General features: G+C 41.9%; 1 protein-coding gene across 1 annotated transcript in view; it reads left to right on the forward strand.

Moving 5' to 3' along the window:
* Positions 1-3,280: 3,280 nt before the first annotated feature.
* Positions 3,281-24,239, forward strand: part of LOC114596429 (E3 SUMO-protein ligase RanBP2) — a 28,130-nt gene continuing 7,171 nt past the window's right edge. The window contains exons 1-17 of the mRNA XM_077927800.1: positions 3,281-3,576; positions 7,533-7,600; positions 8,062-8,173; positions 9,777-9,929; positions 10,369-10,599; positions 11,528-11,679; positions 12,001-12,193; positions 13,392-13,482; positions 14,326-14,535; positions 15,738-15,916; positions 16,010-16,185; positions 16,850-16,973; positions 19,586-19,747; positions 21,549-21,686; positions 21,782-21,928; positions 22,424-22,606; positions 22,691-22,774. Coding sequence (XP_077783926.1) covers positions 3,502-3,576; positions 7,533-7,600; positions 8,062-8,173; positions 9,777-9,929; positions 10,369-10,599; positions 11,528-11,679; positions 12,001-12,193; positions 13,392-13,482; positions 14,326-14,535; positions 15,738-15,916; positions 16,010-16,185; positions 16,850-16,973; positions 19,586-19,747; positions 21,549-21,686; positions 21,782-21,928; positions 22,424-22,606; positions 22,691-22,774 — 2,478 coding nt within the window. The 5' untranslated portion in view covers positions 3,281-3,501. The remainder of the gene's footprint in view (positions 3,577-7,532; positions 7,601-8,061; positions 8,174-9,776; positions 9,930-10,368; positions 10,600-11,527; positions 11,680-12,000; positions 12,194-13,391; positions 13,483-14,325; positions 14,536-15,737; positions 15,917-16,009; positions 16,186-16,849; positions 16,974-19,585; positions 19,748-21,548; positions 21,687-21,781; positions 21,929-22,423; positions 22,607-22,690; positions 22,775-24,239) is intronic.

Genomic DNA, 24,239 nt, shown 5'->3' on the forward strand with positions numbered 1-24,239 from the left:
CTGTTTTTGACCCATTTACAAAAAAGACATCTTTTTTTAAAAAAAACATCACCGTATTCTCTTATCTCACACCCCATTCCTATTGGTAACAGATGTGACCAGGTCTTTTTGTCACCTTGTAGCTCAGCCTGAAAGTGGACCCTAGAACTTCACCCTTCTATACATGTCCCCAACTCTTCCTGGAATAAGGAGAGAACTGACTTCCCACAAATCCGCCTTTGCCTTCCAGTAACTTAGTCACATTTCTTATCAGCATACTTTCAAAACCAACCAAAATATGTTACTGTTTCACTATCTACTGTGTTGCCTGATTATGTTCTTCTCTGATTAGGACTGTTTTTGTCATCCTTATCGTCGGTCCAGCTGCCAAGGTCTCACACCAGCTGCCCTTTACTTCTGTGAAAGATGAAATCCGCTTGCACAAAGCTGGACCTTTTCATTGCTGTCATCTCTTTGATTATATCACGGCTGTTCTAGTTGCTGAATTCAGTGGTTCCTTAGTTCCCTGTTATTCCTTCAAATATTTTTTTAAAAACACTTCCATATAAAATACAAGGCAGTGCGCAACCTAAAAACAGTGTTACAGCAAAACCAATAGAAATGTCAAACACATCAGTAAAAGCTGGTTGGCAAAGAATCTCGGGTTTGAAAGGGAATAATAACAGTTTTTAGAAGACATCTAGAAACCAGCAGGGGTGACTCCTGCTGAATCGCTATTGGCCAGCAGGGCCTGCCACACTAAAAGCTCAGTCCCTGGTAATAGCCAGCTGAACCTGGGGGCATGTGGAAGCACTAAAGGGCATTAAATATTAAAAACTTCCCTAAACAGGGCTGACTTCAGATGTCTTTTAAAGACAGTATAGCTGCTTACTTCCTTCACATCTGAAGGGAGGGTGCCCACTACCGAGAAGACCCTCTGTCTGGTTCCCTGTAACCTCACTTCTCGCAATGAGGGAACCTCCAGAAGGCCCTCGGCGTTGGATCTCAGTGTCCGGGCTGAACGATGGGGGTGGAGACACTCCTTCAGGTATACAGGACCGAGACCGTTTAGGGCTTTAAAGGTCAGCACCAACACTTTGAATTGTGCTTGGAAACGTACTGAGAGCCAATACAGATCTCTCAGGACCGGTGTTATGTGGTCCCGGCGGCCACTCCCAGTCACCAGTCTAGCCGCATTCTGGATTAATTGCAGTTTCCGGGTCACCTTCAAAGGTAGCCCCACGTAAATTGCATTGCAGTAGTCCAAGCGGGAGATAACTAGAGCATGCACCACTCTGCAAGACAGTCTGCGGGCAGGTAGGGTCTTAGCCTGCGTACCAGGTGGAGCTGGTAGACAGTCACCTGGACACAGAATTAACCTGTGCCTCCATGGACAGATGTGAGTCCAAAATGACTCCCAGGCTGCGCACCTGGTCCTTCAGGGGCATAGTTATCCCATTCAGGACCAGGGAATCCCCCACACCCACCTGCCCCCTGTCCCCCCAAAACAGTACTTCTGTCTTGTCAGGATTCAACCTCAATCTGTTAGCCACCATCCATCTTCCAACCACCTCCAGGCACTCACACAGGACCTTCACCACCTTCACTGGTTCTGATTTAAAGGAGAGGTAGAGCTGGGTGCCATCTGCATACTGATGACCACCCAGCCCAAACCCCTCTGAATTTACACAAGAACCATGAACCTGGCCGGATAGCAAATACAGCTCTCCCAGCGGCAGAGTAACATGGTACTAAGAGCTTGCTCCTGTGAACAGTCTGGCTGCTACGTTACGCGCTAGTTGCACCTTCTGGACCAGATGCAAGGAAAGCCCCACATAAAGTGTGTTACAGTCATCAGGTCTTGAGGTTTCCAGTGTGGTCAGGCTCTCCTGGCCCAGGAAGCTGGTATACCAGCTGAAGCTGATAGAAGGCCAGAGAGGTCACTTGGGCCTCTTGGCGACAAAGATGGATGAAGAAGTACCCCCAAGCTCTTCCTTCAGATGGAATGTGATCCTGTCGAGAACAGGCAACATGCTGGAATCGCCCACCCACAAAGCCTCCATCTTTCTAGGATTCAAGGTCAGCTGGTTGGCTTGCATCTGGCCCAGCGACCTAAGGCTTGCACAGCCACTCCTGACAGATGTTGTAGAGATACTGAAGAGAACTCATGAGGGGTGAGCCTCTCTCATTGTCTATATGGAACAGGGTGTATGGGATGGATTCTATATGTGTTGGAACCAGGATGCACAACAGATGTAAGAGAAGAGGTGTGTGAGCCAGTGCCCATTCCTCACCTGGGGAGAGTTGTGTGCAGTGCCAGATTTACGTATAAGCTAAACAAGCTATAGCTTAGGGCCCCACTCTTGGAGGCCACCAAAAAAACTGAAGGGAAAAAACCTGGATGTACATTTCCAAAATATAAGATAAAAAACAAATAAAATAAAACCTACATACAGCAACAGTGTTTTGTGTTGTGTAGGCGCCTATGATGTAAGTAATGGTGTAAGCCTGCTAGCCTGCTCCCTAAAATCAGTGGTTTGCTCATTTCTATATATAGGGTGCCTACATTCTGCATAGACTGGTTGCACAGCAACATAGCATGCAGCTGCAGAGCAGCACAGTTGAATGTAGGCCAAGCTGTTGTACCTGTTATTTAATATTAAAGAGTGCTTGTAGACTGATGATCAGGCAGCATAGACTAAAGGCATGAGCATATTCAACACAAAAAATCGACAATTTGTTGTTGACAAAGGATAAAAAAGTAAAGGGACCCCTGACCATTAGGTCCAGTCGTGATAGCTGGACATATAAAGGGCCCCATTACCTTCAGTAGCTTAGGGCCTCGTCAAACCTAAATCCGGCCCTGGCTTGTCTTGCTCCATGCATCTTAGAATCATAGCATTGTAGAGCTGGAAGGGATCCCGAGGGTCATCTAGCCGAACCCCCTGCAACGCAGGAACTCTGCTAAAGGTGGCCATTCAACCTCTCTTTTTAAAAAAAACCTCCAGTGAATGAGAGAGTCCGCCTCCTTTTGTTGCAGCCCGTTTTCAGGAAGATTCCCACGCGCGCCGGTTGCCCGACCACAGCTGTGCTGATTACCCTGCATTTCGCCCCTCTCATCTATTAGTAGCTCTCTGTCTGCAGCGGCGGGGGGGGGGGGGGGTAGAGATAGTCCGCCCGCCACGCGCTGAGGTGGGATCACTCTCTCGCTTTTCGTATCTCTACGAAGCGAAACTGAGCGTTCATTCCCCAGTGCGCAGCTCTAGGGTTGACAGGACGTCACTTCCGATTTCTCCCTCTCCCCCCCCCCACGCTATTTCCGTCGCGAGGCCGCCGACGCCACAGCGGCGGCTGTTCCCTCTGCGCGAGCCGGCGCGTCGCCTAGCACGTCATTCCTCCTCGAGCGGCGTCGCCTCCTCGGACCGGCGCAGGCTTGGGCTCCGCGCTCTCGCCCTCCCTCTTCGAGCCAGGGGAAGGAGCCTGAGGGGCCCGTTGGCGGCGGGCCCTCTTTCGCCCGCCACCATGTTGAGGCGCAGCAGGGCGGAAGTGGACCGTTATGTCTCCTCGCTGCAGGCCTCGGCCTCTTCGCCCAGGGAGGTGAGGCGCCTTCGTTTCGTTTCCCTTCCCTTCCCCCCCCACCCGGTTTTGAGGGGAGTTCAGAGGCGGCCCGCCATTGGTTCCCTTGGCTGTTTGTTTTGAGGCTCTCCTCCAATGACTGGACGTGAGCCGGCGTCGGTTAAGGAGGGGAGGGAGTTAGTTTGGATTGGCAGCCGCCTCGCGCGCGTGAGGGACACGCGCCTCTCGGGGTTCGGGGGGGGGGGGCTGGCCGGCTGGGATTAGGGCAGCGCCTGCTCGCGCGTTGGGCCTCTTGTTCCCTGGCTCCAGTGTAACAGAGGAGCATATGGGATTGTGCCATGATGATTCTAAGGGGGCGGGGCTGTGCTAGGTGATGCAGCTTCAGGAGTGGGGGGGCTGGTGGGGGGGGGACCACCTTCCAGCCAAAGGGGCTTTCCTTCAAAGCAGCCTCCTGAGGGCTCCACGCCGGCGTCTGGTGGGGCCAGATGCAAAAGTGGGCAGGGCATCTTCTGTCTGGGCGTAGTCAAAGGGGGCGTGTTCAGCTCAAATCAAGTATGAATCGAAAGCGGAGGCAGTAGTACAGTTCCCTGTTTATGTTTGCGTTGTAACACACACAAAAAAAACTAATAAGAACTAATTTTTTTTAAAGTAAATCAATAAAAATACTTAAATGAGGTTTTGCCCCCTGGCAACATAAACGCCGCCCCTTGTAATATAAATCCTGGCTATGTCCATGTTGCAAACGTAAGGGGTTTCTGTACCCTGCTAAACACACAAGCATACACACACCCCTCAGCCCTCCTAGGCAAGCAAGATGTAAGAGTAGAGTTGAAGGGCCTATTTCTGCCAGGTGAAAGCACTCAAGTGGCTTGGGAAGGGGTGTGGCCTGGGATGGTCCTGAGTGCCTAGGAGTGTTTGGTGCCTGGGTCTTGGGTCCCCTACCCTCGCATTACTGAACAAATTCTGATGAAGAAAAGCCAGTGTCTAATGCAAATTCTTCTGCTTTTTCTATTCGTAATAAGACAGGAACCACCTCCAGGCCTGTGCTTGGTAATCTTAATGTATGGTGGCTTTTCCATCTGACTTGCCTCCAGCTAATATATTGTGAACTTTCCAATGTAAACAGACAGTTGTGGTTCATGATCTGTCTGCGAACCAATATCTTAGGTGGAACCTCCTTCTGAGAAGACATATATATGACTGCCCTCTTAACCTGTGATCTTTTCACTGTGACATCATATAGCACTCTTGCCAGCTGCCTCTGGGTGTGGTATAAACTTTATAAATGCTGGTTTAAAAATAGTTGGCATAAGGTTGCTCAACTTACCTTCTTAATGTTTTTTGCTTTAAAAATCCATTCTCAATTACAGTGGCCAGCGGTTATTGTCCTCCTTAAAAACAATGTTTTTTTCTTCCAATATATTTCATATGAAGTAGCATTTGGTAATTGAACACTTAACCATGTGTTTGTGTAATTTAAAAATATTTCCTGCAGTTTTCTAGGTGCTACATCATGGATAATTTGATATTCCTACACTGAACTGTATACCGGTAGTTTTTTTCTCTCTCCCCCTCAGAAAAAACAAAACCTAATGTTGCTTTGGTTAAGTTTCACTTCTCATTCTTCTTAGCAGTTGTGAGTTATGTCCTGGCAGGAATTGGAAGTTGTCCTTCCTAAATTCTAATTAAAGATCATTGCCTTTTCTTCCTTGAGGTTTGTGGGATTATTATGGCAAAGAGCTTGAGATAGTCTAGTTTCTTTTTGTATTCTTTCATCTCTTGTTTCTCTGATAAAAGTATTTCTGCCTGAGATGGACATAAAACTAATTAATTTAGGACAAGGCACAGAAATAACTTTCTTTCATGAGGCAAATGGGGTATTCCCCTGACGGTACATACAAATGACAAGTTGCAGAAACTATTGAGCAGTTCTTCATATAGGTAGGCAATGCTATGGACAATTCAACTAAAGGGAGTAAAAAAGAATCCCTGACCTAACATGAAAGTTGCATTTTGTTGTCTTGACTGTCTTAATGAAAGCGTAGTTTCTGAGTATAGGAAGCTGCCATACATTTTGCTGCCACTCCCTTCTCTGAAACACCAAATTGACAGTTGTTACTTGTCAGCTTTGAATAATTCACATGGTGGTATCTATATGATAGATTTTATGCTTATACAGAAAAAGGCTGTTACTGGGCCTTAGCAGATAATGGGTGCACTCTGCACTTATAGTACTGAGCATGCTGCAGGAAGAAAATACAGGGTGGCATTAGATGATCTCTTTTTCCTCCTCTGTGTACCCCCAAAATCTCCAGATGATCCACTAATCCCTGGAGCAGATTTTGAGGACCAACAGGGAGCATAACCCTTGTTACATAAGTGGATACCCAGCATGGTTTTGACTCCAGGGTTCTGCTGCATTTGGCACAAGGCGTTAAGTTTTGCTCTAAATGCAAATTGCAGGAGGGACTACATTTCTGCCCTGGGCCCTGGCAGTTTGCAGCTCTGCTGGTTAGTGCTGCAAAGTTCACAATTTCTGCAAAGCCTAGTGTTTGTCACTGGTGCCGTTAGCTGAAAGTTTCTATCAAGATGAGGACCTCTTTCTTTGCCTTCCACTATATATCAGGGTTATTTTTTCCAAGAATAGCCACCATTGAAAACAGCAACAAATAGATATTCAGAATTAACAAGAGGTAAGGGATGCAGGTGGCGCTGTGGGTAAAAGCCTCAGCGCCTAGGGCTTGCCAATCGAAAGGTCGGCGGTTCGAATCCCTGCGGCGGGGTGCGCTCCCGTCGTTCGGTCCCAGCGCCTGCCAACCTAGCAGTTCGAAAGCACTCCCGGGTGCAAGTAGATAAATAGGGACCGCTTACAAGCGGGAAGGTAAACGGCGTTTCCATGTGCGGCTCTGGCTCGCCAGAGCAGCGATGTCACGCTGGCCACGTGACCTGGAAGTGTCTCCGGACAGCGCTGGCCCCCGGCCTCTTGAGTGAGATGGGCGCACAACCCTAGAGTCTGGCAAGACTGGCCCGTACGGGCAGGGGTACCTTTACCTTTTAAGGAACCAAATGAACACCTCAGTCTTAGTCATTGATTAGGCCTTGGCCTAATCACATATGGTGCTATTGAATAGGCCTTTGTCCTCAAAAGGCAATCAGTATGACTTATACTTAGCTATTTCATGATTGCAAAACTTAAACTGTTTTTGATAACCATTATTTAAGCATAAACGTAAAGGGACCCCTGACCATTAGGTCCAGTCATGACCGACTCTGGGGTTGCGGCGCTCATCTCGCTTTATTGGCTGAGGGAGCTGGCGTACAGCTTCTGGGTCATGTGGCCAGCATGACTAAGCCGCTTCTGGCGAACCAGAGCAGCGCACAGAAACGCCGTTTACCTTCCCGCTGGAGCGGTACCTATTTATCTACTTGCACTTTGACGTGCTTTTGAACTGCTAGGTTGGCAGGATATTTAAGCATAGATTAGGTTAATTTGATTAGGCTGGTAATGGAGATGTAGTTGGCACATAACTTCCATCTTGGATCAGTAAATGTTCTTTGTCAGAGGACATTCAACCACCCAGGCCTTGACTGGGGAGGGAGGCAGTTTCAGGAACCCTCTTTGAACTTATTTTTAAAGAAATACTTTAGCTTCTAGCACAGCTCATTACAGTTGTTAAACAGCAGGTAGAGCAATCATTATTACATGGTCTTCAAGATCTTGAGCAATTTTCAAGTGGTCTGAGGGGGTGGGAGTTTGGGAATCACTGATCTAGAGGCTTTCTGTGGTTCATTCCTGTCACTGGACAATAACTTATTGTGATGAATTAAATGCTTAGAAAGAGGCTTGGAAACAGCTCTTTCTCACTCTAGCATTGTAAATACTTAGGATAGAGTTATGCAGATAAAATTCTGGCTGTTCAATGATCAAACTGTAAGTGAATTACTATCAGCATTAACAAAAGTATTTTTCTCTCTAGAAATCCATGAAAGGATTCTTTTTTGCTAAGCTGTATTATGAAACAAAGGAATATGAATTGGCTAAAAGGTAATACAAAATATTATTCTTTAATTATTCCAATTATTTATTTTACTCTGATTCAGAATAACTGGTGTTTGGTTAATTGTTTATGAGAGAACTCTGCATGACGAGTGTTGATAGGCTTATACCAACCTTTCCCAACTTTCTGTTCTCCAGATGTTTTGGCTGCAGCTGATGAGGCTGAAGGTCAAAACATCCAGAAGGCACCAGGCTGGAGAATGCTGGCTTTTACTAATCATATATAATTATTTTCAGGTTTTATATTGTTCCATGTAGAACTAACGCTGGCAATTGCTTCATAACCAAGTACTGTGGTTTTTGCATTGTTAAATATGCCAAGCTTGGGGCTCCTAATTCACATTAATAGCGTGACTATCAAATGCATTGACATCACCTACGTCTATTCTGGAGTGATATCATTAGTCATTGATGGCTGCTATGTTAACTTGCTATGCTGTTTTTTAAAGGTACATATCTACATATCTCAGTGTCCAAGAAAGAGATCCCAAGGCACACAAATTCTTGGGACAACTCTATGAAGCTGAAGAAAACATAGAGAAAGCTGTAGGCTGTTATAAGGTAAAAAAATTAATGCTTCTACATTTTGCCTGCATTATTGTTGCTAGAGGCTGTTGTATATGAAATATTTACTTAGATATATTTTATTTTGCTAGAGCATATTTTGGAATGCTATGAAATATTTGTAAAGTGTTGCTGCCTTGCCTGTAATTAAACAATAGAATTACCAAATGTCAGTCCCACAAAAACTTCTGTTGCCTCCAAAAAAGTATGTGTTTTGAGCATGGGTAAAGCATGGTTGTAGAGCAGCCACCAAGACTGTCCCTTACAAGATGTAATTCTGTAGTATTCCATGGGGGGGGGGAGGATTCCTAGGGTAACAATAGGCCATTCCCACCTCAGATTGCCACACAGAGAGTTGGCAAAATAATTTGAGTGATTCTGAAACACTTAACAGGTCATTTAGGTTACTACATTATGTTCCGTGGTATCAAAAGATAGTCCAATTGGGTCTGTCAGGTCAATATAGTGAGGGGAACTTCCTGTTGATTCCTAAAGCATGAAATGTTGACCAGAAGACTGTTGGTTATAATGCTGAGCTTCTCATTGGTCTTGATTCATAATTCTGGTATCTTTTAAATAGACCTTAGAGTTTCATAAACTTTCCTTTTACTGGAAAGCACAGAACCAAACAGAAGAAATATTTTTTATACACACACACTTGGCATGTCATCTGAGCTGGGCTTTCAAGCAGCAGGAAGTTATAGCAATGAACTTCTCATATAAGTTTCAGGGAATATTAGCTCTTCCATAATCTGAGCTAGGATCTCAACCTGATTTTTTCATATCCCACCTTGGCACATAAGCTACTATGCCTTACTATGTGTTATAAGCTTAATAAAAAGTCCACTTTAATATTGAAGTTTGGAGTAGGTGACAGGAATCCTGCTGAGTTGGCCTTTTGTGATGGGTTCCCCTATAGCTTTCAGAACCAATGAAAGGAATTCTGTGCTGTCGTCTAAGTCAGTGTTTCCCAACCTTGGGCCTCCAGCTGTTTTTGAACTACAATTCCCATCATCCCTGACCACTGGTCTTGCTAGCTAGGGATGATGGGAGTTGTGGTCCAAAAACAGCTGGAGGCCCAAGGTTGGGAAACACTGGTCTAAGTGATAGAATCACAGTATGGAATTTAGCCACATCTTGACTTGTCAGCTTGGGAAATGCTCAGACTGTGTTGTGGTACAGGGCAACTTGGCAAGGAAAAACAACACTTCTGTGAATCATGTTTCTGTTCTGTACAAATACTTTTCTCTTGTGATATTTCATAAGCATAACATCATTCTCTAATGCTAAAGCATGCCACACCTGTCTAGAAGGCTTTCCCTTTCTTGGTCCTTTGTGAATGCTGTGTTTATGAAGTGGTGAAGGCTGCACTAATCTACAGAAGTGTGGTAACAAAGTAGTCACCTGCATCTCTTCCATCATTCTTCTACACCTGAGTAGCATTGCAAATAAGGCAGTGAAGTGATCTTCTTAAACAGCTGTATAAGCCTCTTTAACTTGGTTTATGTGTTCTGGTAGTCTATATTGCAACATTTTGCGTCACAGAAAAACAGAATTAAACTATATATACGGTACTTCTTCTTTTCAATTGTGGCTTTAGCGTTCAGTGGAGTTGAACCCAACACAGAAAGACCTTGTATTGAAGATTGCAGAGCTGCTGTGCAGTAATGATATTACTGATGGAAGAGCAAAATACTGGGTTGACAGAGCAGCCAAGCTTTTTCCTGGAAGCCCTTCAGTTTTTCGACTAAAGGTAACCTTAACCTCCCCCTCCCCACCTTGAGTATTGTCACAGCTTACAGAATAAACCTGGGCACAATTTGGACACAATCTTTACATGAAATTGGCAGTATGAAAAGTTTGGCAATAAGTTAGTAGTTGTAACTTTGTTAATACCTGCTGTTTTCTTAGGTTTCTCAAAAAAAGTAGAAACCTGATAACATGTAACACTTCCTTTCATAGTTAAGAAACTCCTGATTTTTTTAAAGCTCCCCTCAAAGAAACTGCAATGCATTTCCAGATATGTAGTGGATTCAGATGTTTATTGCTATATTGTCTCAAAACTAGCTTCCTTATGCAATGCAGTTTTATATAAAGAAGCAATAAGAATGATGTTATTCCTTGAGAATGCTTGAAAGCCTTGTGTTTAAATAAATAAATATAAAATGTCAACCCTTTTATCTTTACTGTAGGAGAGTCTGGTGGATTGCAAGAGTGAGACTGGATGGAACCAGCTTCTTGATTTGATCCAGTCAGAATTGTGTGCCAGACCTGATGATGTTTATGTTAACATTCGATTAGTGAAGCTCTACTTATCAAACAAAAATCTTGCAGCTGCTGTGGCACATTGTCAGGAAGCAGAGAAAAAAATACCATTGCAGTCAAGCTTGGAATGGTGTTCGTGTGTTGTACATACACTTAAGGTTTGTTTAATTATATTTGTCTTGTAAAAATACTTTTTGTAATTTCCTATAGAAAATATTATAGTAAGTTCAAGTGAAGACTAAACCCAGTTTAAACTTTCTTTATTAATTGGATCCAGTTGCATGACAGAACTTACTTTTGATCAGAGTTTGAGCAAGCAAATAATATTATAATAAGCAGGTCTACAAAGGCCTACAATATGCTTTGACTGGGTTTCATCTACAAATACCCCTCATGAGAAAGGTGTCTTCAGCCCCTAGAAAAGCCATTTCACATTTGACTAAGCATTTATAAGAAACATTGAGACTAAGTCAAAAGCTGTTCTTTCAAGTGCACAACCTTGTGAGGAGCCTGAGAACTACACTAGAAGGTACCTATGGGTAGGACTGCATGAACTCATGCAAGTACCTGCGGAACAGCCCTAAAAAAGTTGCCTTCTGCTCATGATTTTGCCTTGCTAAAATATAGTGGGTCACCCCAGTGATCTAGAACATGGACAACAACACATGGAGGTGTTCAGGGCCTTCTGCAGTGCATGAAGCAGACTGGCATATTTTTGTCCTGCCACTCAAACCTCACTCTTCGGAGGGCATGTGCAAAATGCTGAAAAGTCCTTCTCAGCATTTTGTACACACCCTCAGCTCTTTCATTGCTCTTTTGGAGTCCACTGAGGTAATGATGCTCAGTTGGTGTCTTAAAAGATAGCTTAAAATATCCCTGATAAAGCTGCTAAAAATAAAATCCTCACTGTCTACCCGGAGTAAGATTTTTGCTTTATTTAATTTTGGGCTGCTGAATTTCAGTAGAGAATGAGTACACAAAGTAGGGTCTGATCTTGCTTAATAAAACACATTGGAGATCTGGTGGCTGAGCCATAATACACATTGCCTAAACAAAATATTTTTTTAATTTTAATTTTCCCCCTAGGAATATCTTGACTCTCCACAGGAGTTGGAATCCAATAAACCTAACGAGCAAAAGACTAGATCCCGTCGGGATCTTTTGTTGGCTTATTCAAATCTGGTCGTAATGACACTTTCAAACAGAGGTGTAGAAGAAAGCAGAGAATCCCTCCAAAGGTATCTTGATTTGTTCAGTTCAGAACTCTTCTAAATGAAGAGTTGATGAAATGCCCCCATTTTTGTATTGTGAAATGCCCTTGCTTTTGTATTGTGTCCGCACGAAAGCCCCTTAATTCAGTTGAATATTTTATTAGTTGCTTTCATGTGCTGCTTTTTGCATATTTGCAGTGTATATATGTGTCCTATATGGCAGAGGAACAATAAGCAGGAGCCACTAGTAAAGAAACCAGTCAAAAGTATTTACTGGTGTTGCTGTTTCTGTAACAGTACTTTGTTGAGCTATGAAACTACTGCTATTAATGAACACTTGTCTTGTAGCTTTGATCATGCACTCCATTCAGTGAAACCTCATGCAGCTGGAGGTGATGAACTTTCTGTAACTTTCCTGGAAATGAAAGGCCACTTCTACATGCATGCTGGAACTCTGCTGTTGAAAATGGCCCAGGAAAGTGAAATGCAGTGGAGAGCTGTTTCAGAATTGGCAGCTTTATGTTACCTTCTAGCTTTTCAGGTAAGTTCTTCTCAAGTAACATGTTGCCCTCAGTCATTTATAGTATTTGTGCTGTAGATTTCAGTGTTAAAAGTGCCAAGGAGTGTTTGTATATGCATGATACTGCAGGGGGGTGAAATTTGTTCTGTTCGTGCTTTTTTATTTTTTTTTAAAAAGTACAAAATCAAAATTGAATGCTTTTCAGTAGAATTGCATATCTAGAGGTAAAAGGAAATAAGTATGTGTGAAATCAGGAGGAATCTGCTGTCTACAGATAATTTAGCCCAGCCAATTAATTTTGCTGTGCACCTTTGGCTTTCGTGGGAAGCCAACACATTGTATCCCAGTATACCATACTATTGTCTGCATTCTGGCTTGGAGAATAGTGTGGTACAATGTGGCTGCTGCCTCGATGTACGCACATTCTCTTCTGGCACCTTTACTAAACTAGCTTCACTGTGTGCCATTATTGCAATGCACTAATGGAAGTTTTTAATGTTTGATATTTTATTCTGTCTAATATTCTGTTGGGAGCCACCCAGAGTAGCTGGGAAAACCCAGCCAGATGGGCACCGTATAAATAATAAATATTTATTTATTTATTATTACTTATTTATACATGCATACTTCTGTGATAATTAGGATGCTTTATATTACTTTGACAGATTCTATCATCCTCTTATGCCAGTTTTCTCTCCAGCCAAAGGGTAGAGTCCCTAGCCCTGCCTTCCCAAATCTGGTGCCCATCAGATGTTTTTTATTACAATTTGCATAATCTGTGATCACTGGATATTTCTGGGACTGATAGGAATTGTAGTCCAAAACATTTGGAGGCCAACAGATTGGGTGAGGCTACTCTGGACTCTCTGAAGTTAGCTCTATCAAATAATTACTATTGGACTGTTCTTAAATGACCTTCCACCACCATATCTTGATGAGTAAAAGCAAGACTTGCAGTTCAAAATACTATTCCTTTCCCTTTATTTCTTGAGAAAGAAGCAATAAGTCTGTATTCATTCAACTTGTCCTTGGCATAGAGCAATGTAGAGTCAAAAAATGTTCAGCTTGGCACTTTGGACAGAAATGTAATGTAAAATTTATGATTGTACTAGACATGATTTCTACACTTCACAGAAATGGATTTTATTCTTAAGCTTAGTATTGTTATAATATATTTCACTGCAGAGCGAATTCTTTACACTTGTCTAATCTCTACCAGGTTCCTAGACCAAAGTCAAAACTAATAAAAGGCGATCAAGCTGAACAAGAGAAGTTGGAAATGTTAGCCTGTGATCGACAGAGCCAGTCTGGTAATAATATTCAAAGTCAGATTTCATTTTAAAATCAAAGCTGTGGACATCTAGTAGCAATTCTAAAGCAGCGTGTAAAGACTTCACTCAGTTAAAATTAAAAGTAACAAACCTTTAACAGGCAATGCTAAGAATTCAAAGCATAATGTGGGTTTTAAAGAATGGCAGCGCTAGAGGCCCCAGCATAACTTTTCAATTTGTCCTCTTGACTAAGATTCATTTTCTGCCTTCTGAGTCTTCAAACCTGCAGTTATTTCCCCTTTGAACAGAATGTTTTAAATTTAACAACTTAACTCTTTGGGTGGTATTCAACAAAGTACTTCCACTAGCACAAGGATTTCTGCTTGTACTGTACAATGCAACTTCTTTCTCTCCCCATATGCCTCACACCCTCCCCAGATCTGCCCTAGAAGGTTGAAGGAATCCCATAACAGATTTAGCAGGGCATGGAAGGGAAGTTCTGTTGTGTGGCCAAAGTTAGTGTACCAGTGGAACTACTTCATTCAATACTGCCCTCTGAACTCAAGTTATGGACTTGACAAATTTACTCAAGGGGTTGTATCTACCAAAGTATTTTCATTTGCACAAGGATTTTCATTCGCTCAGTGAAAGTGTTGCCACCTCCTTCTCTCCCTAGATGCTCCCCAAATTTGTTCTGGGGGTTCCTACAATACTCTGGAGCAGATTTTATGTGGGGGGAGTGTCTCGGTGTGTGTGTGTTTCATTGTGCAGGCTGAAGTCCTTGCATAAATTGAACAACTTCATTGGATACATGATATTTGGTGTATATTTGCCAAATAGAAACTTGACTTTTGGTTAATCATGTATCTCTTACCTTTTCAGGACATATGCTTCTAAACCTAAGCCGTAGGAAGCAGGATTTTTTCAAGGAGATTGTTGAATCATTTGCAAACAAGAGTGGACAGTCTGCCTTAATTGATGCACTATTTGGGAGTGGTTCTTCTACAGAGAATTCCTTTCTTGGCACAGATGATATCAGAAATGTTGGTGTGCAAGTACCAGAATATGGAGAACTAGCTAGATATGATATTGGTAAGAAGATTGGTTTATTTATTTATTTATTTTATATTATAAATTCATTGCATATTATGAAATAGATACACACATACAGCATGATACTTCAAGATTAAAAGCACTGGAAGAAGCAGGTGAATTTAAATACTAGCTCATGAAAAGATATTAAAGTGGACTGGGGAACATTTTTTGCACCAGTGACCATATCTTAATTTGCCCCCCCCCCCCGACCAAATTTGACAGGAGGGGAAGTATTCTACCTGCCAGTAATGGGGGGGGGGGGTCACATGATTGACAGATCAGTTGCCCTGGCCATATGTCTAAATTCCTTGCAGTCTCTGCTGTCCTGTTTGAGCATGGGAGATCAGGAAATTCATTTGGAAGCAAGTGCCTATTTCTTTGTTGTGTGATTGAGAGGTTTGTCCAAGCCAGTGTCTATAAAGCAGGCATTAGTTCTAGCAGGGATTGCTGCATTGTGCAGCAGCAAAGAAAAAAGGGTATGTAGCTTTTGCTGCTCCACACAAAAGCAAGGAGACTTTGTTTGTTTGTTTGTTTGTTTGTTTTGGAAAGCCCAGGTCATGATGATGCTTTTTGGAGGTTGAAGAGATCAATGCAGTTTGGGTTTTCCAAGAGAGTCTCACCCATCAGTTTATATCACCAGTTATGTCAGCTGATTGATGGATGAGCACGGTTTGGAAAGATGACCTCGCAGGCCAAATGGAACCCCCTGATGGGTCCAGATTGACTCATGGACTGGAGTTCCCCCACCCCTCCTTTAAACGAACTCACTTTTTCAAGTGTACCATTTTACATATAAGGGTATGCTTTGATTATCAAAGCAGTTTGCATAACTTAAGATGCTAAATTCTCTGACTAGTTGTATTTAGAAGCGGTAGTGAATAATGGCTTATGTACTACAGTAGATGGTGTTTGTGTTTCTGTCATTCTAAACAGAGAATACTTGTGGACAGGTCTGTAGAAATCTAAATAGCCAGTGGAGCCTCAGTAACTGGCAAAACTGCATCGGAAACTGCTACTGAGCTATGCTTTGAACACCTGCTTTGTACAGGATGTGAGCTGAGGCATTGATTCACATTTTTAACTGTTTTGGAATTAACATGAGATAATATTAGCATGAGATGATGGCTTGCTTACTGTCTTCTGCTGTCGTATCACACAGTTGCATCTTTAGAAATGAACCAGCACTTTCTTGTTGTTAGGTGCCATTAGAGCCCACAGTGGTAGTCTCCAACACCTCATATGGCTTGGTCTGCAGTGGAAATCCATATCACCCCTGCAAACCTTTCGCAAATGGTTGAAGCAACTTTTCCACTTGCCTCAGGAAACATCCAGACTTGAGACCAATGCTCCTGAATCGATTTGCATGTTGGACCTTGAAGTAAGGAAATGCTTCCAGCATTAATTTCTACCACAATTTGCGTTAATAAAGCAATTTATTGTGTAACTTAAAATGTGTGTGTTTGCAAAACAGGTATTTCTGCTTGGGGTGATATTTACCTGTCATTTGCAATTGGAAGAGAAATTTAATACCAAGTACGCTGTGCACCAGCCTCAATTCCTACCACTACCAGTATGCAAGCAACTTTGTACCGAGAGGCAGAGGGCCTGGTGGGATGCTGTTTATGCTCTTCTTCACAAACAAACTGTGTAAGTATGACTTTTTTTGGTTATGGTAGTCATCCTTACAATAGACATGTGGCTGTCGACTACATATAAAGGTAAAGGTACCCCTGCCTGTACGGGCCAGTCTTGCCAGACTCTAGGGTTGTGCGCTCATCTCACTCTATAGGCCGGGACCCAGCGCTGTCCACAGACACTTCCAGGTCACGTGGCCAGCGTGACAAGCTGCATCTGGCGAGCCAGCGCAGCACACGGAACGCCGTTTACCTTCCCGCTGGTAAGCGGTCCCTATTTATCTACTTGCACCCGAAGGTGCTTTCAAACTGCTAGGTTGGCAGGCGCTGGGACCGAACGACGGGAGCGCACCCCGCCGCGGGGATTCGAACCGCCGACCTTTCGATCGGCAAGTCCTAAGCGCTGAGGCTTTAACCCACAGCGCCACCCACGTCCCCTGTCGACTACATATAGCAGCTTTTTAATGCCCATTTCTCATGCTGAAGGATTATATATATGACAGCTTGTGTGAAATGGCTGGCTTTTATATATTTACAAGAAAACTTTTTTGACCCTTTGTCTTTGAGGTTAAGAATGGACTTTACAACTTTTAGTCTATAGATAATCAAGCAGAAACTAGTAATTAAGAACTACATTATGCAGCTGACGCATTTCTGTTGCACACGTTACTTTTCAGGTCCGGGACAGCAGCAAAAGTGAGGCTTCTAGTCCAACATGAAATAAGCATCCTCAGAGCCTTAGGTAAACATGGTCTTCAGCCAGCTCTGATCGTGCACTGGGCAAAAAGTCTCCTTAAAACAGTAAGTAAGAAGATGCCATTTTCAATAAATTTGAAGCTATAAAGTTAATTTCTTAACCTTGTATGATCCATGCAGCCTATTGCAGGTATTTAGATTATGTGTGGGGAGACAAGTCTGGAATGTAGTTGCCACCACCTTTTAAAACACCAATGGAAAACCTCTGGCCCTGCCTAAATGACTTAAGCTCCAGATATCTGAAAGACCATCTCCATCTCTACTAACGTTCTCTAGTGTTAAGGTCTCCAGGGGAGAATCTCTTGGTAATTGTTGCCTTCAGAGGTTTAGGGAATGGTGGCCCAAGAGAGGGCTTTCTCTGTGACAGTCCCTAAATTATGGGACTTCCTCCCTGTCATTGTGTCTGGCATCTTCATTGTATAGTTTTTGCTGTGTGCCGAAGATACAGCTCTTTACTCTGGCCTTTGACAGTTAAGGTATTTTGCTTTTTAAATTATTCAATGAATTGTTTCATTTGTCTTATTATTGTGACTGTTTCACCAGGTTTATAATTGTATATTCTGGGACTTCCGGGTTAGCGCGATCGGGTAATGGCGGATTCCCTCCGAGCTCCGGAGGGAATCAGCTCTACTGAAGACGGGTCCTGGCGACGCGGGGACCCTCAGAAACCGCAGGCGCTGAAGCCTGCGGACTTGGTGACTCGGCGGGCACCTTAAGTGCCCCCCCGACCCACGAAGAGCCTTTTTAAAGGCTTTGGAGAGGGTACGGAGAGTGGCGTGGTGCTGAGAGTAAACCGCTACTTCAGTGGAGTGAAGCCGCGAGCCATGGCTGAAGAGCACTGACTTTTTTCCTTGAACATTTGGACTGAAAAAGAAATGACCCGTGAGTAGTACGGAATTTGGACTTAAAAATTTCCTTTTCCTTGAATTCGATACGATCGGGGGAGTGCTAAAAGGAAGTCCGCACCCCCTTTCAGCAGACATTTAAAGCAAGAATCGGATAACTAAGGTGGAGAGACTGTCTTTCTCTGTGTGAGACAAAAGTTATTAATTCCACGATTGGCATTAGAAGTTTTGAGCTGGAGGATAAGAACTGAATTTCGGAAGTTGATGTGTAAACCCCCCCCCCCCCCCGGACCCGGGAGCGATCCGCGAGTGAGCCTGTTGAGGAGGCATAAGGAGTTTGACAGCTGTCAAATGAGCTGTCAAACGAGCTGTATAAACTAGAAAAATCTGTTACTTATTTTGCGGACTAGATGGGTTACATTTGATTTAAAGTTGTTGGAAACAAAGAAGAAATAAGTAGTAGCAATTGATTGCTGGAGAAGGATTACTAAGTAACCAGAATCCCTCTAGGGGGGATTCTGAGGCATTACAATGGCTGCAGATGGAAAATTACAGGCCAAGTTAGAAAAAATGTTCTTTCTCGTGGGAAAACTTCAAGACCAGAGCACAGCTATGGCTACAATGATATTGACCTTGAATTCTAAAGTAAGCAATCCTGTTGCTGGTGTTAAGGACTTGACAAAGGAAAACTCTGCAGCTGAACCAGAAGAGATATTTTCAGAGTCAGAGGAGAGGGAAGGAGGAGCGGAAATACTCCAGGAGGAAAGGGCCAACCAAAAGCCTACAAATGGGGAATACAAAGAAAACAAGACATGGATAATGAGAATTTGGATGAAAAGCAAGAATGAAGAAGAGAGAGATCCCCTTATGGGGAGATCGAAAGAACTATGGATCGCAAATTTGTGCAAGATGAAAGAGGGAGCCTTTGGGACATTCGGATTATTTGGACCTAAAAGAAACAAGAAATATGATTGGGGCTCCGCTTTTGAATATGGAGGGCTGGTTGGAAGAAACACTGATCTTACTGGGATAGAGCTCCTTCGAGACTTGATGGCCAACATAAAGGATTACCAACAAAACCGACGGAGAGGGACTGAAAGAGATTTGAAGGCCTCGGACGTGAGAAATCCAGGCTAAGAACTGATATTGTGGACACCTCTTTGGGGGATCGAAACCGGGAAAGAGGGGGAATGAGAGTTTTTTGAATCCAAAAGCACTATAAGTTTATGATTTTTATGTCTAGTTATTATGTTCAGTAATTAATATGATAGTTGGGAAATTGGTGGAAGGGAACCTAGGTCGACCTTTGGAAAGGATGTAATGATTATAATTGATCTGTATAAGTTAAATTTGGTTAATTAAGAAGAACTAAGTTAAAAAAAATGATATTAATATTGTAAAGATAAGAAATAAGAACTTGCTGAACTAACTATTGGAATTAGGATGCATGAGGGGGGGTGCGGGGAAGTCAGAGAATGTGGTTATGAAAGTAAGAATTTGAAATTGTACATGTTTGTCTGTGTTTTTGTGTGTTTGTTACGTCTATATAAAGTGTGAAAACTCAATAAAATTTTTATTAAAAAAATATATATAATTGTATATTCTGTTGTCATAATCCACCCTGTAACCTTCCAGTGATGGGTGGGTATGAAATCTAATAAATCATAAATAAATACAACACTTGCATGTACAACTGGAATTCTGAATGTTAATAGAGAAATGTGAAACAGTGTCACCAGGGCTATCTTTGATATGTACAAATGATTTACTGAGTTTAACATTAAAAATAACTCAAATTATGTTACTTCACAGGGTTGCAGTCTTAATTCTTTCTATGACCAAAAAGATTACATTGGACGAAGTGTTTATTACTGGAAGAAAGTTTTGCCAATGCTTGAGACAATCAAGAAGAAGAGAAGTATTCCTGAACCAATTAACCCATTGTTCAATCACTTTCATAGTGAAGATATTCAGGTAATAAGGCAGCTCAAATCTTCCTATGGTAGTCTTTATATTTCTAAATGCTTTTGGGGTCTTATCTGCAGTTTCTTACTTTGATTTCTTGTTTCTTGTTGCCGCTTCTGCTCTAACTCAACCCCACCTCCATAAGCGGTTACTGTTTACATTCCAACTCTGGCAACAATAAAAAAGCTACTTGCCATCTCTTGAACCATCAGCAGATTTGTCTGCTTCCACCATTAGCGTACTTTGAGATCCACACATTTGTAATTGGTCCAGTCTTCCTTCATAAGCCACAAATGTTAATTATGTGCTGTAACATAATTTGTCTGCTAGCTAGGTGTTTCTCAAAATGTTATTTTATTTGGAAAGTGGAACTTAACTGCTCTCACTATTTGACTTGGATGTCATGCAGTCATCAAACACAGCTCATGATGGGTCTTAACATAATGAAATATGAGAGGTTACTGAGGTATGGATCATAGCAGTTAATTCTCCAGAAGAGTGTGGAAACACCTAGGTTGCTATCTGAACCTACAAGAAGAACATAATAGCCCTGCTGAATGAGACCAAAGACCCATCTTATCCAACATCCTGTTCTCACAGTGGGCAACTAAATGCCTATGGGAAGCGTGTAAGCAGCGCCTAAGTGTAACATCGCTCACCCCATTTACGATACCCAGCTGTTGATATTCAGGGACATACTGCCTCCAGGAGTGGTGGTAGAACATCTCCATTGTGGCTAGTAGCCATTGGTAGCCCTTTTCTCCATATATAGGAGCTAGATGGTGTCCATGAACTCAGCCCTTGGCTGGAAACAGGATTATTCAGAGAAATTTTGACCCCATTCAGAATGAGCAGAATCTTCTTCCCCAGGTCCACAGAGTTGCCTCTCTTGTTGTCTGAATTCAACTTAAGTTTCTTAGTGCTTCCAGGCACTGATGCATAGTTTTTATACCAATCCTGGGTTAATTTTTCTAAGTTAAGTTACTGGCATATTGATAGCACTGCTTTGAACTGTGGCTTTGTATAGGCATCGGTGACAAGAAAAAACTTGTTGAGGACGTTAACTCTTTCAGTATATAAACTCTTAATTCCACTACATGCTTTTCCAGTGTTTTCATTAGGGCTATATCAAATAGCGTCAAGATTTTTGCTGCTGATCATGAGAAGGTGGAAGAGACCTATGCAAGTTTCTGGAGCGTCTCCCTTCCCCATGGAAAACTTAACCCACCATACACTAAGCCAACTGGGGGCGGGGGGCAAATGCTTGTAATGCTTACTTTAAAAAATTTACAGAGTGGGAAACTGCAGGCCTTTTGGGTGGGACTATAAGGGACTCTCAACACTTCCTTTGCATATGTGGAAATAACTTCCCCTTACATGCATGGTTGAAAATGATGATTGAAAAATAGACCATGACTATGAATTACCTTATCTAGCTAGACACATAAACTTAATCTGTTAGAAGTATCTGTTAGAACATATGCTATGTTTATCTACATGCATACTATTATTATAAATATAAAAGCACATGTGTATTGTAGAAACACGCTTGCAGAAACAGTTTGTCAAATATTACATATGTGTTCCATACACACGTTTCAGTATGTTTTCTGCAAACGTATTTCTGTCACTGGAATTGTATAACTTGAAAATCTGGTTATCATCTTGGACAAAGTAAGTAGTAGTTCTTCCCTTGAAAAGGCCAAAACGTATACACAATTGTAAATCATTAAATTGTGTAAATTGTGTAAAATATTTTGTACCGAAACATTTCTTTATATAAAACTAATTAATAAACCTTCTTTTTAAGGTTTCCCAGGTTGGTGTATATCAAGAAGAGGCACACATAGCATTTGCTATTTTGGATTCTGTGGATGGGAAAACAGACGATGCTATGCAAGCATTTGAAGCTATTAAAAATGTTGTCTCATACTGGAATCTTGCTCTAGTAAGTGTTACATTCCTTCAGGGGATTCCCCTGCCCTAACTGCATGCACACTTAATAAGCTGAATTCTCAACTGACTCCTCCTTCTCTTGGATAGATTTTCCAGAGGAAAGCTGAAGAGATAGAGAATGATGGCCTGTCATTAGAAGAACAAGAAGAATACAGGAATCTTCTGAAAAAGAGTAGAGACTACCTCATAAAAATTATAGATGAAAGCAGCAGCGATACTTCAGTCACTGAAAAGGTTTAAAAATGTTTTTTTAAAAAACTGCTAGGAAAATCTAGATAGGAAAAAAGCATTTGTCAGATTATATGTCTAGATATATAATACTTGGTTTAATAGTAAATCTACTAGAAATGTAGTAGAACTTAGTGGCTCTAAAGCAAACATTTGAGTATGGGTAGCTAAGAATTAAAACTTGTTCAGCTGCAAAAATTCTATGCAAACTTTTTGGTGCTAGTGACCATTTTCTGTTTAATTAGTGAAATACAGATGGTTGTATCCAGTGTTGCTTGAGCAGATTTTTACTTGCACACCAGGACTTTGTCCTGTCACAAAAATTTGCTCTGGAGGGAGAGGTAGAACTCTGCCGAAAGAGCAGAATAGCAGCCCTAGATGCAACCCAGACTTCTGAAACCAATAATTTGTAAACCTGGGAAGAATATGCAGTTCATTAATGTAACCATGTATATATTTAAACTCACCCTAAATTCACACACACTTTAATTTTCGTCCTAGTTACCTGTATCCATAGAGACAGTTAAGGAGATGCTGGAAAGTATAATTCAAGAACTTGGAATCAATGGTGAAGAAAGGAGTCTTATCCTAAACAATGATTTGAGCCAACCAGTGGAGACGGAAATTAAACATTCTACTCCATCGCCCACAAAATTCTCTCTGTCTCCAAGTAAAAGCTACAAGGTATAGCAAACGAATATGTTTTTTGTTTTTAAAATCTCTATTATGTTTCAGTTGGTCTAATCACCTAACTATTGTTCTTTTCAGTTCTCGCCCAAAACTCCTCCTCGCTGGGCAGAGGATCAAAAATCACTACTTAAGATGATCTGTCAGCAAGTAGAATCCATAAAGGTAAATAAGAGCACTGCTGTGTATGTTCTGTACTCTGGGGATAGATGTGATTTATTCAGCTTAGGTAATCGAAGTCAGGATGGATAAGTCAAGTGTTCAAGAAGATCCTATCCAAATAATTATACTTCCAGAGTAATCATGCTTATGGGCAGTATGATTAATTTAAGACAAAGTGCTGATTTTAACGTTGGCAATCTAGACTGTCTTTTACATTGAAGTTATTCAGCAGGGTGCAAACAAATGCATTCATGGAAGTAGTCATTCTTGCATAGGCAGGTTTAATTTCTATTGCTGAAAATACAATTACTATAAAAATGACTGAAGTATGATTATTTTCTGAAAGGTGGTATATGCAAGTTCAAAAATAAAAAATAAAACTTAACGGCAATTTACAAATATGTGAAATGATGTCCAGATTTCCCTTCTCCCACCCTGTGACCCACCCCCTAAAAATATTCTTTGGTGGGTTGGGGGACCCTCTGAAGTAGCCTGAGATGAGTTCAGGGGCTGCAAGGGGAAGGGAAGAATGAGAAATTCCATTGTGTCTGCTGGCACAACTTTTTCTCATGTCCATGTATCAGAACAGAATTAACCCCAATGCTAAAGCAAATTAAATTGTAGTAGAAACAACGTAATAAGCTTATAGCAGCAGCAGACTAGAAAGGTCTTGCTAGTTTGATTCAAGCTAGCTGAAGTACAGTTGTAGAATCTTGTTGCAAAGCAGCCTATTGTGACATCAGTTTCCTCTACTAGAGAGGGGAAAGAAAGACTCCTGGCCATTTTTTATTGAAAAAGAGAAGTGATAATTTGTACAAATCTTCATTAACACCAAAATACTAAATTCATTAAGGAATAAAGACCACTGTTTTGAGTAAACATGGTTATGAGTGTGCTGTAAGAAATAAGTAATAGCAAAGACTATATTTCATGGCTTTTTATACTCCAGAAGGTTTAAAGACTAAAAGAGCAATAAAATCAAAATTTGGGCTGTTCAGAATATATTTGATTTCTGTAACTGCTTTATTTTGCACACAGCTGTGCCTTGCTCAGTTAACCTTTCAACAGTAGTCAGTTCATGGTTCATTTTCAGTCATTGCCATCATCACTGCTACTAACTCAGAATTCATTCCCCAAATGCTAATAACACCATCCTCACACAAGAGGGAGGTACTGTACTGGTGTACTTGCAGAAGTGCAAATAATCTTTAGGGGGGAAATCCTAAAGGGATTATTGAGCATGCTTAGTAGCCAGAGAATATTGAATCATTGCAGGGACGGGAAAAAGAGGGGGGGGGGCTGAGACTGACCTCACTGGCAGTGAAGGTGTGTGTTGCTGTGGTGGCCCTAGAGGTATCAAAACACTGTTGATCAGTGGATAAGGCAGGCTAACAGAAAAGCAAAGGACAAAGAGCTGGTAAGGAGGAGAGTGAAAAGGTTGGCTCTGCTTTTTCTTCCCTTATAGTGT

The sequence above is a fragment of the Podarcis muralis genome, chromosome 4 (assembly GCF_964188315.1).
Source record: "Podarcis muralis chromosome 4, rPodMur119.hap1.1, whole genome shotgun sequence".
NCBI lineage: Eukaryota > Metazoa > Chordata > Lepidosauria > Squamata > Lacertidae > Podarcis > Podarcis muralis.